Raw genomic sequence first — 12,421 nt, 5'->3', positions numbered from 1 at the left:
CTTTATTATTGTGCTACGGAGTGAGCTTTTATAAGCCCTGTTTTACACTTATTTTGTTAATGTGAGATATCATTTTTTTTAAATCAAGAGATCAACATTCAACCAAACTGCGAGTGTTTGTTTGAACAGCACGTGTTCACAGTAAATACCTTTGCACGGCTTCCTCCAGCTGTTTGATGGTGGAATCAGAAGCTGCTGAAGTAGACAGCGCCTCCTGCAGTTTCTGAGCAGCTGTGATGAGTTCTTTTTCCTTTTCATCCAGACTACTCTTAAGGCTGTTTATCCTTCTCTCAGCCTGCACATACTGGTCCTCACTTTCCTCCAGCTAAAAAGACAATCAACCACCTCATTAGCAATGTTACATTAGATTGAACAGTGAGTTCATTGATGACAGTGATTGTTGCTTATAACTTAATGACCTTATCATAAAGACAATGAGCCATCTGATTTCAATACAGTGTTTTTCTTCATAAATACTGGTACAGCTAATACAGAAATGTAGTAAAGTTTTCTTCCACAAGGGGGCACTGTTTCCTTCCATTACCTTTCCTTTGAGCCTGTCCAAGTCTTTAAGGAGCCGAGCCTTCTCCTCCTCCAGGTCACTGCGGTAGCGTGTGTTGACCTCTAGAGAAGCTTCACTCATTGACAACTTCTTGAGGGAGTCGGCGAGCTCCTGCTGCAGCTGCCTCAGATTAGCCTGAATCCAATCAAGATGAGACAGAATGCAAAGAAGGCAGAGTTTTTATGATTAAGCATGTGGAAGAAAGGCTAAAACTTAGTCTGGAGGCGGAAATTGGCTAATCCTCTTACTCTGAAGGCCCCTAATCTTACCTCTCTTTCGCTCTTCTCTTCTTCTAACTTGTAGATCTGATCTCGTAGATCAGCAGCCTTACTGGCCAGCTCCTTATTTCTCTCCTCCACTAGTTGTGCTCTCTCTTCATAGTCCGAGCGCAGCTTGGACAGAATATCTTTGAAGCTCTGTTGGGCGTCAGTCACAGCGCGCTCCTTTGCCTCACCTTTGTTTTGGGACTCACTGAGCTGTTGCCTTAATAACATTTCCTCACTCTTGGCCTGGGCCAGCTGCTCCTTTGCGGCTTCTTCGCGTGCTGCTGAACGGCTGACCAGCTCCCTTTCAGCATGCAGAGTCGATTCCATCTCTTTGACGCGTATAGCTGCCTGGTCCTTCTCTCGCTGTAGGACCTCCAGCAGCAGGCCTTTCTCCGTCAGCTGCAGGGTGACTCGGTGCACTTCATTCTCCATGCTGTTTGCACGAGCCTCTGCCTTGGTCAGCTTCTGGGACAGGCTGCTCACTGCTTCACGTTGTGTGGCTGCTTCACCTGTAGAAATAAAAACATTAGGAGCTATAAACATTCTTTGAATCAAGCAACACATAAAAATTGTAGGACAAAGATGTATGAAAAAAGAGACAGGCACTCTGAGATCACAGACCTCTGACTAGTCCAGTGGTTCTTGAACTTTTACTGTCACCCCCCTTAGAAGAGGGAAGCTTTTCACTTGTAGTTTTTTGCTGAGTAATTCATCAATCCTTCAGTGAGAATGCAGCTAAAGAGAGTGAAGCAGTAAACGTATCTGTTTCTCTTAGGTACATTAAACAACTTAGGAAATGGAGTGTTAATTATAGCTGTTTAAATCCTTTTACAAATATAAAGAGTAATACATATAATATCAATATTGTGGGATAAAAATCAACAAAACTACAGAAAATAACAGGTTAAATACTCAACATTATTTGGGGGAGATTTGTTTGAATGAGAATGAAACATGTAACCTAAGGCAGTATCAATGATGCTTATTTAGTTTCATATTAAATGATATGCCGCAGACATCTCGTTGATATTGTTGCTTGCTTACGGGTTGGATCCTGGATTTGCTTTAATATATAATGGGTTCTTCCGACCTCTCTACGACATCTGGCAAAGTTGCAGGCCAGCAGTGTTCTTTCCTTTATCCTGCTGAGGATGCGGAGGTGATAATCTCCTTGGCGGATGTAAAGAAAGGCTGCTTATGCAATTAAACACAAGCCACTAAATCCTGTCCATACACAGCAGGAGGTCAATTTGTTTTGTTCAACCAAAGATGATACCAATAGAGGCAACTGGATCAATTAAATAGTTGTCAATGATTCAAATCTGGTTGCCAGTAGTAGGTGCTACAGTCAAGCTCTTTGTACCTGATCCTTCCTTATATACAAAGAGCAAAAAGCACATTTATTAAGTGACACAGAAAGCCAACTGATGATACAAAATGTTTTCCCAAACTGGTGAGCATGTTTGACAAATACATTCTTTAAAACTGATATAACAATGCAAACAATCTTTCACAGTTAGGCACTGGTTTGTGTTTCACAGAATAGCAGTTCATGAAATAATAGCTTGGAACTGTCCAGACATGCCTACTAACCCGTGAGTCTGTCTTTGAGACGCTGGTGTTCGTCTTTCTCCCTGAGTAGAGCTCTCTCTGCGTCAGTGTGAGCTGCCAGGCAAAGCTCTGCCTCCTTTACGGCTCCAGCCAGGCGGGTGCGAGTGGACTCAACCTCTGCCTCTAATGTTTCCCGAGTCTTCCGCTCATTTTCAAAACGAGTCGCTGTCATAGCTAACTCAGACTTCAGGGTGGTGATCTGGTTATTGCAGTTGAAGACAGTTTGAGTCAGGGCTTCATTGCTCAGTTTGAGATCTCTTCGAGCATCTTCGATCTGTTCCTTGAGGGTCTCGTTCTCCTCCAAAAGGTGGCTCTCTTTGAGACTGCTGTTGGACTGTGAATGCTGAAGGTCTGTTCTCAGGATGGTCAGCTGCTCCTGTAAGGTAGCCGTTTGTTGCAGCAACTCCCTCTCCCTGTCACTGGCCTCGGTGAGCTGAGACAGAGCCTATGAAAAAAAGTTAAAAAACAAATAAAAACATGTTAAGATAGCCTCAAGTCTGCAGATTATACTACAAAATGTTTTATTTATTTTCAAAAGTTTTTTTTTTAACAACAAGCAATATATTAACAACATACTACAACACCCTGACTTTGCATCCCTAAAATCTAATTATCTTAAACATTATCTGTTCATTTACAGCAACTCAAATGACATCAGTGGGTGCGGACTGTTCAAAAACTGTTCTAGTTTTTTTTTCTACAACCAAATGAGGGTGAGAATTACCTCGCTGCTCTTGCTTATGTTTCGTTTGTTCTCGTCCTCGATCTCTTGCTGCTTACGGAGATGACTGCTGAGCAGGTTCTCCTGCAGCGTCCGAGCACTTCTCTCCTGAGCCAGCAGTCTCTGGGTCTCACTATGGTCCTCTTCAAGCTGGGTTGTTGACATAAACAGCAAACCAATTGTGTAACAGTCATGTGCACATTATGACGACAATAGGACAAGATAACTAATAATGAAAAAATCCAATGTTTCTCATCATATCACCATGTTTTCCAACTAAATACTGTATTATAAATAACAGTTACTAATAAGCTACAAACTAAGCGTGAAATTATCACAACATAAAGATAGCTATATTGATACTTATAAAAATGTATGAAAGTTTGGATGGTATTTTGTAACGAAGTACCTGCTTCATGTTATTAACTAGTGTTCTCATCTCCAGCTCCAGATTCCTGAGTGTGAGCTCCAACTTCTGCCTCTCCTGAACCTCAAACTGATGCTGCTCCTCCGTCCTCCTCAGCTTATCTTTGGTGTTGTTGTACATCATGGTGGCATTGCGGCGATTTTCCTGCTCCTGTTTCAGTTGAAATCTAGACCAGGTGTCAGAATAAATAGTTTGAGTCAATCAATCAATCTTTATTTGGATAGCAACAATTCATAACAAATGTAATCTCAAGAAACTTTACAAAAAGAGCAGGTCTAGAGCGTAATCTGTATTAAATTATTTACAAAGACCAAACATTGATCCACCATGAGCGCAGCACTTTGCAACATTAAACCCAGTAAAAGTGGACATAAAGAAACAGCCTTTTGAGAGGCAGGAACCTCGAGCAGAACCAGTAATTAGAATAGAATAAAATAAAATAAGCGAACAGGCATTTGCACAATATCATGATGTAGAGAAATATTAGAGGGGAGACCAAGCTGAAGCAAAGACATGAATATGAAGTGAATCAAGCTTTTCAGAAAAAGAAGACAGAATTCTTACTTGATGTTTGTGACTTCAGTCTGCAGTTCCAACTGGTTGCGCTCCAGAGCAGACTTAATATCTTTCACTTCCTCTAGAGAGCTCTTCAGTTCTGTCCTCTCCATTTCCAGCTGGCTCACTTTGTCTACCAGGTACCCATGTCGGCTCCTTGCCTTTTGGATGGAACGCTCATACTCGTGGAAAATGTTCTGCAGCTTCACCATGCTTCTCGAGTCTGTGAGAGATAACATAGCAGAGTTTGTAAGGGAGCTTTCCAAGAGTCCAGAGTTGGATTATTAAAAAAACCCACACATTTGTTTGCTAACTATATCAATGAAATTATTAAGTTACAACATTCTATTGAGACAGAAATTGACCATTAAACAAAAAGATAACATTTCAAACAGATGAATCAGTACCAAAAGTGGCTGAGTCCAGCTTCTGAACGAGGAGTGATGCATGACGATAGCCCGAAGTGGGAGAGTCCATGTCATCTGTGGCTGTGTCCGATGACTGAGTGAGTTCATCAAAGTCTTCTGCCATTTCCTCTTCTCCAGGTTTCTGAAAAACAACATGGATTCTGAACATTATCCAGCTTTTTGGTTGTTTCGTGTATTCAAACTTCAGTTACTTCTAGAGTTTTACCTCATTTTTCTGTCCACTGGTTGATCTTCACCCAACACACAGAGAGAAGAAAATCAGGAGTTATTAGGAAAATTACGAGTATGTTCTCAGGTTATTAGAGCTGCTTAAAGCATAATGGTATAATGCAGTATACTATTCTAGTCTGGGGAAATTAGTCGTTAGTCAGGCAACTATGTGGGAAGGAAAGTAATTTAATGTAAAAAGACTGCATCTTAATCATGGCCCACCACCAGTACAGTTAAGGTTTGTTTAGACTGAACACAAAGCTAAATTTGGTCAGACAATTTGACTTCTGGCCTTTTCAAGCGATCAGATTTTACTCATCATAAACCACCTATGCACAAACATGACCTTTAACAAACAACTCTCATTATGTTGTCATATGTTCCTTTTGTTTCTCTTTCTATACATGCTAAATATATAATATACAAGTATATTTAATATCCAATTTAATACATTCTTCTTTTGCACAGAGATCTTTATTGGCTCTCGTGCAAGCCAATCCCTGAAGTGCTTCTCAGTAATGCTGTCTGCATGATTCTCTTGATGTTCAGACTAAACACACCTAATGGTTAGTGACAGAGAGGTGAAAAGAAAACGGCATACTGCATATATACCTTCCTTCATCGTCCGACACATCACTTAAAGTGCTATCGTCAAACACTGAGAGAGGATCTCCATTAATATGGGTGTTGGTCTGAGGGGCTCTGCTGTGCCGGGCCCCTCGGACCAGCTCCAGCTGTGAGGTTCCCTTTATAGCTTCCCATTCCTGTTTGTTGCTATTGAGGGTCTGCTGGAGTGGAAGGTGCAATTGCACTGGTGCCTCGTTGGTGCTATGGAGAGCAATAAATCTAGTAGTCAATGATTTGTGACAACTACATTTTGGACACCTTGGAGGTATTGCTTAAAACATCAAATTAAATCAATAAGAGAGAGTTAAAACTGGGCTCTTTACAGTATGTTGAATGTGTCACCAACAGGTGGATTAATTTTTTAAAAAAAAGGAGAATTTAATATGACTCACTCACACAAACAAAACAGAACTCAAATCTTTTCTTGTAGATAAAATCTGACTTCTAAATTTAGGTAAAGGATTGTGGATGTGTTGCTATGAATTTGCTTTAAAAGCAAAAGTCACCATTTTCTGATGAGAATTGTCAAAGACTAAAAATGTGCAAAAGAAAATAATGCATACCTCTTCATAGCTACATGCTGCCGTTCCTGGGGAATGGCTCCAGCTTGGCTCAACTGGGATCCCAAACTGCTCTCAGGTTTCTCAGAACTCACTTCTTCTTCCAATGCTGCTCCACCAGTATCCCAGGAAGTACTGGATTGTTGAAGATCCATTGCAGTCTTTGCCGTCTCTTGGACTACCTGAAAAAGAGAGGGTTAAATATTTGATAATGGTATGTGAGAGATTATTCCTATCAGAAACAGTTTGGGGCCAGCCTTTTTAAGATGCATGTTGGAGCAGGGACTTGTACACTTTGTCATACATAATTTAGTGTCACCCCTCCCTTTGGAGACCTAACACCTTAGTGTGCTTACTCTATTTGACATGGTATTTTTAGGTTAATTACATGCATGTCCAGGACATGCATGATTCCTATAACATTCTTAATACCTGAAGTGAATCAAATGTCAATCTCACAATTAAGTCAGTATTGGATAACTTAAAGGTCACACATCATACTCCATTTCAACAGGTTTAAATAAGTCTCAGTCTCCCCAAAACTTGTCTGTGAAGGTTTTTTTTTTTGTTAAAAATCCACTCTGATCCTGTATTGGATCGTGCCTATAAACCCCTCTATTTCAGCCCTGCTCAGAACAGGCTGTTTCTGTGTCTGTAGCTTTAAATGCAAGTGAGCTGTATCTGACCACGCCCCCCTCTGGAAGGGGATCTAGCTCTGGCTTTCTCACTCCATGCCTGATTGTTTACGGTGAGAAGGCAGACTCAGAGGGCAGAACAAACACCTAGCTGTGGGAGTGTCATCCACCTGCGGGAGGGATTACTTCTTTTTGTGGTGTCACAAATGGAAAATCTCCAAACGGTCTGTTTTAGCACACGTTTTCTGAAAAGTGGAGCAGGCAAAAGACGGATAGGATGGACTTTTCTCATAATTGGGGTGTTTGTACACAGGCTAGGGACCCTTATTAGTGTTAGAAAAACATGCTGTGTGTATTTTGCATAAAATGTGACCTTTAACATTTGAATATGAAACAATTGTAAGAGTTGGAGATCTAGGTGAGATCTTTTTGATAGTGTAGCAAATTTTTTAGAACACCAAATTAATATTTTTTTTATCTATTCTTTCTTCCCACAGAGACCTCCAAATACTCAAAAAGGCTGGCCAAAATATAAATCCGTCCGTATCATAAGGTTTCAGTTTTCAAGAAATACCTGCAGGAATAAAGACAACCATCAGTAGTAACTTTCACATCATCCATACAGCACTTCTTTTTAAGGGACAAAAAGGAGGCATATATTTTTAGTCACACCACAACACCTAAAAATAGAGAGTTTAAACAACAGTGCATATTCAACATCAAGATTCATGCAAAGTTCATGCATGGGCAAATTAATACTAAAGAACACACAAGACTGAACAAATGTTTGTCGCTGCAAGTCACGTTCGAGTGCAGAGCAAATGTTCATTAACAATGTGTTATAGTTTGTTAAAAACAAACACAAAAACACAAGAGAAACATGCAAGAGCAACTCTTCTATTTGAAATGAAAACTTCAGAAAATAAACATGAAGGCGTGGGAAAGGAATATCAAACGGAAGGACACCAGATGAAGTGATGATATGAGGCCAGTGCATGGGCACGCTAAAACAGATGATTAAAGGAAATTCAATTAAGCACATGGATAAAGTGAAGGAAAGTGAGGCGATCTAGAAGAGACTGTTTTGAGGGGGCGGCCATCCTCTACCTCTTTCTGGAGTCTGGCTTTTTCTTTCTCCATATCCAGGAAGACAACCTTCAGCATCCCTACCTCAAGTTTAAACCTTTCCATGTCCTCCTCCAGCTCTTCATCAGAAACACCTGGGACCGATGATGAACGCCTACACAGGTTGCGAGATTCAGGGAAATCCTCAGGTTCCTCTCCTGGACTTGTACTCTTCTTCTCTGCTTCACTAGCATTGGTGTCTTTACAGGTATGGTTCAGATGTGTGTTTTTCATTAGTTTGGCCTCATCTTGTAAGAATGCACCATGGCCAGCAGAAGACGTAGTTATGTTGTGACCATCAATAAAAGTTTTGGTAGCCATCTCTGTGCTGTCTCTCTGTGCTCTGGTGAGTTGTGGTGAAAGAGACCTGTACTCTTCTTGGGCATTATCAACGAGCAGATTTTGTTCTCGATACAGGCTGCTCTCGCGCGTTGGGTGCTCATAGACCTGCATCCTGTCCTCATATGCTGACCCTTCAGTTGATTCTGTCGCTGAGTCCTCCAGTCCAGATTCCCTCTGCTCAGGGATTGTGAGGAGGACAGTACTCCTCGCTCTGGCCGTTGGGCGCACAATGATTTCCCCTTCTTCTTCATCACTTGAAGAAGATTCAGCCATTCCCTCTTCATCTTCTGCTGGAGATCTTGACTTGAGCAGTTCCCCAAACTTCTCTTTTAATTCACAAGCAACATTCTTGAAATTTGATTTTACATCTCTTTTCTCCACTTCTACCCAGAGTTTCTCGTATCTTTTCTCCCATGGGGGGTCATCGCTGGCTTTCCCTCTTTCATCAGGTCTGCATTGATCTCTGAAGTCATTATCCTTTTCTCCACTGTCAAAGCCTGTGTAGCCGGATGCGATTGGGCTGTCTAAATCTAACAGACTGGTATCTACGGAATCATCTTTCTCCTTTGATTTCATGGATGGACAAGGAAATCACAAGACAGACAAGACAAAAATGCAAAAGCAACAATGGACTTAGAATAAGAAACAAAATGTTCAACATTGCTCTCTCGTACCCTAACTTAAAATGTTAACAAATTAAATAATTCAATTACAGATCAAAGATTTACTGGGAAAAATTGTCACTTGCTTATTTGATACACATAAAACCTGAGAATCCTGACAAAGTAAAGATCTGTCCTTGCTAAACATCTGTCCGAAGATCGGGTCAGAGTCAAAACTGTATCAAAAACTACAAAGTTGTAGGTTTTTTCCAAACATGGCAAATGCATACTTTAAAATGTTCAACCTAATTTTGGGATACGGATTGACCAACTTAGTTACTGACAACAAGCAAAAGCAAATACACTATGGGCCAGATTTACTAAGCTCCCAATTACAGAGTACTAAATTGTGTGTTCACTCCAAAAGTTTGCATGTTTGGTTGGTGGGCGTTTTGCGGGTGATCTACTAAGAAAATTTGTGTGAATGACAACAGGTGCAAACCTTGTGGAGGCGGCAGTATTTAAGTTAGGCTTTTGCGTGTTCTACTGGTTTACATCACAGAGAATGGACAGAAAGCAGGATGACTGCAAGCCCAAAAAAGGTATTAGTGGGAGAGGCAAATAAACACACAATGCTTTCGAGTTATAGGATATAAATCTGAATATTACAAAGAAAATGGCTATGAATGTTCAGTTTTGTTTGACTGTAGGCTATGGCAACAATAGCCTGTAATTTAATCATGGTGTTTCTCTTCCTTAAAGATTAGAATATTGAATCAAATTAAAAAATAAATGCATGTCATTTATTTTTCTGTCATTTGAAACATGTAAACACATGTGGGGTAAAACGTGATCTTTATGCCTTATTTTGTTGTGCCTATGTCTCCTCCTAACTACAATAACAGCAGCCTGTTGTGCGTAACACTGGTCTCCTGGATTAGCATGTTCCTTTCAAAGGTGTTAAATACAGACACCGTCACAATCACAGCAGTTTTTGTCAGGCTTGGTAAATCACAATGCGTGTACTAACTTAACTTGTTTGCATTTTCTCCTCCCAGTATTTTGCACGTTAGGGCAGAAACGCCCCATATTGCATATTCATGAAGGCAAACGTACTAAATGGTCAATGCGTGTTGTTTTGCTCATGAAAGAAGCAATCCTCACTGCGCGCCATTAGTAGATCAGATATCACTTTGTTTGCTGGTGTTATCAAGTTTGCACATGTTTTAAGACATGCAAACCTTTAGTAAATCTGGCCCTAAGATCTTAGAGGTTTTAAGTACAAATCATTTTAAGTGTAAACATACTGAGCCAATAAAGCAGATTTTTATTTCACTTTTTGAATTACCAGTAACGTAGTGAAAGGGAAAACAAATATTTTGTGGATCCTCAAAGTCTCGGCAAGTAATGACAAAATGTTTTGAAATTTAGAAACCTTGTTTCTAAAGATCAGAAAAACTCTCTGCTTTGAAATATGCACAACGTTATAAATATGAAGTGATTTTGTATTTTAATTTACTGTGACTAAGATACAAGGGATAATGTTACGTTGTGGAAAAAACATACTAGTGAATTAAATAATGGGATAAGTGCATTATTATCTTATAATTCTCACCTTTTTTTGCTGCTCATCAGACTCAGCATTTCTTTTTCTTTCTCCGACCCTCGGCGAAAGCTCAGGAGAACCTTAGGAAGAAGAAAGTCTTTAACTTGAGCGCTTGAGCATAGGAATGTCTTTAGACCTTTTTATTAAAAAAGAAACCAATGAGCCTTACCTGGTGAATCCATGACTTGTAGCTCAGCAATGTCCTGCTGCTGATTGTCAACTTTGGTTGTATTGCAAGAAGTTGCCAAATTGTCGGGCTCCCAATCTGATTCTGAATGACAAAAATTCATAGTAAGAAGGAGAAACATACTGTAAACATGACCTGCAGTTAAATTGTAAGGACATGTAAAAAAAAAAAGAAAAAAGAAAGGTCAGGTCAGACCTTCTTCACTCTCTGGTTTCTGAAGCACCATCTTCCTTGCTCGAGGTTGGGGATGGGGCACTGGTTGTGGGGGTGTGTCGGGCAGTCTGTCGTTGGAGTTTATGGTTCTCTCTGGTGTTACGGGTGCTTCTGACGCCACATCTTCATCCTCCTCTTTAATTAGTGGACTGGAACATTCTGGGAGCTCCTCGATACCAGGGGAGGCCATTCTGCGGCCAGGCAGGGTTCTCTTACTGGTGGTACTGGCCGAGTCCCAGTCTGATGCATCTGTGCCATTAAGACAAGCAGCTGTAGGTCAATAACCACTACCTCCCCATGCCATGATTTTATTCATGCACAGTGGCTGCTCTATCAAGCTTCTCTATCAAGTTGGGGTCTCAAAAAAGGAACTACAGTGACAATTTGATATAGTTCACATCATCTAATCAGCTCATTTATTTTTACTGACCTGCTTTGTGGGCTTCAAAAAGGACAATGACAGGAACATACAAAGGGTTATAAAGTCATCGTTGCATGCAGACAGACAGTTAAAAGACACTAAGTGCTTCAAAGTAAACATATAAACATATTGACGAAAATAGTTTAATTCCAGAAGATCAAAATAAGCTTGAACAATTAATGACAGAGAAGAACTGTTCATTTTACCTTCAAGATCATCAACATCTCCCAGACCAAGCTCCTCCATCAGGTCTGTAAAGGTGATACAAAGTAAAATACAGAACTCTTTTTTCAATGATTCTTACAGTTCAGAAATAACAGAACCTGTGATGTCCCAGAGTAATTACCTGTTTGCTCTTTTTCTCCTTGAAGTTTGCTCAGGACAGTAAGTGGTTCCCATTTGGCTTTTTCTGTCTGATAGAAAGAAAAAAGAACCAACACATTTATTTTTGCAACATATTGTAATGTGTTTAACCCTTTTCTGCAATTAGTTGCTTAACCTACCTCTTTCTGTTGGGCACAACCCTGATCAACCTCCTCCTGTTCCCCTCCGTTATCATCACTTGTATCGTTCGCAACTGTAAGAGAGATGAAAAATGTTTGTGATGTTTTAGACTAAAACGGTTACCTGTAAAATAAAATGCAACATTCTGATCAAGCAAGATGAGTTTGAGCAATGCATTCCCATACAAATGAGCTGATGGTTATTAACCAAAACAATGCATTGTTAATAGGCGTAAAACAAGCATATAGATTCCCTGCTGGGGTTCAGCATCAGCAAATAATGCTGGTACTCACCTATTAATACTATCTGAGCTAAAACCTGAGAAAACCAAGCAAGCTGAGAAGAACCAGTGGCCTTAATTTTGGGAAAATGCAGTTATGTGGTAACAGGCAAGGTGGAGTATTAGTTTGTGATACATGCATTCTCTTATGGTGAGCATGAGCTGATGGTCAGGCTCCTGTTAGGTTAACATGCTGTTCCTACAAGTCAAAACATTCATACCCCCTTCCTGGCTGCCTCTTGGCCTGTCTACATTCCTCCAAGGTTCTAGCACTGCCATCCTATTGCTTCCTTCCCCTCTTAAGAAAGAGGGAATATAAAAGAAGTCTACAAAAGAAATGTAGCATAAGGTTGGAAAGACTGCTTTGATCAATGAAGATTCCATTAAATATAATGTCATGTCAAGTCTAACAACTGAATGTTTGAACATCAGACTGAATTTATGCATGCATTACTTTACCAAGTATGGTTTCCTACAATTATGCTTAACGGAGGTCAAACTGATTCTGCAGCATGAAATGATGCATGTAATGATTTGAC

The 12,421-nt window shown here is 40.2% G+C and overlaps 1 protein-coding gene across 3 annotated transcripts in view; it reads right to left on the bottom strand.

Annotated features, from left to right (window-relative positions):
* si:ch211-272n13.3 (ankyrin repeat domain-containing protein 36C) overlaps positions 1 to 12,421 on the bottom strand; it is a 28,723-nt gene that overhangs the window by 7,690 nt on the left and 8,612 nt on the right. The window contains exons 16-35 of one of the 3 annotated variants that reach the window (XM_065956997.1): positions 12,104 to 12,208; positions 11,602 to 11,675; positions 11,445 to 11,511; positions 11,305 to 11,349; positions 11,108 to 11,119; positions 10,660 to 10,926; positions 10,447 to 10,548; positions 10,287 to 10,357; positions 7,773 to 8,633; positions 5,971 to 6,149; positions 5,393 to 5,608; positions 4,776 to 4,800; positions 4,550 to 4,691; positions 4,152 to 4,365; positions 3,570 to 3,753; positions 3,164 to 3,310; positions 2,422 to 2,884; positions 832 to 1,337; positions 545 to 697; positions 150 to 325 (exon numbers count right to left, since the gene is read on the bottom strand). In XM_065956997.1, the coding sequence (XP_065813069.1) occupies positions 150 to 325; positions 545 to 697; positions 832 to 1,337; positions 2,422 to 2,884; positions 3,164 to 3,310; positions 3,570 to 3,753; positions 4,152 to 4,365; positions 4,550 to 4,691; positions 4,776 to 4,800; positions 5,393 to 5,608; positions 5,971 to 6,149; positions 7,773 to 8,633; positions 10,287 to 10,357; positions 10,447 to 10,548; positions 10,660 to 10,926; positions 11,108 to 11,119; positions 11,305 to 11,349; positions 11,445 to 11,511; positions 11,602 to 11,675; positions 12,104 to 12,208 (4,009 nt within the window). The remainder of the gene's footprint in view (positions 1 to 149; positions 326 to 544; positions 698 to 831; positions 1,338 to 2,421; positions 2,885 to 3,163; positions 3,311 to 3,569; positions 3,754 to 4,151; positions 4,366 to 4,549; positions 4,692 to 4,775; positions 4,801 to 5,392; positions 5,609 to 5,970; positions 6,150 to 7,772; positions 8,634 to 10,286; positions 10,358 to 10,446; positions 10,549 to 10,659; positions 10,927 to 11,107; positions 11,120 to 11,304; positions 11,350 to 11,444; positions 11,512 to 11,601; positions 11,676 to 12,103; positions 12,209 to 12,421) is intronic. The other 2 variants (XM_029282819.2, XM_065956998.1) reach the window with 2 other exon arrangements.

The sequence above is a fragment of the Labrus bergylta genome, chromosome 7 (genome assembly GCF_963930695.1).
Source record: "Labrus bergylta chromosome 7, fLabBer1.1, whole genome shotgun sequence".
Classification (NCBI taxonomy): Eukaryota; Metazoa; Chordata; class Actinopteri; order Labriformes; family Labridae; genus Labrus; species Labrus bergylta.
Note: the sequence above shows the minus strand (reverse complement) of the source record. Positions and strands in the feature narration are given on the sequence as shown.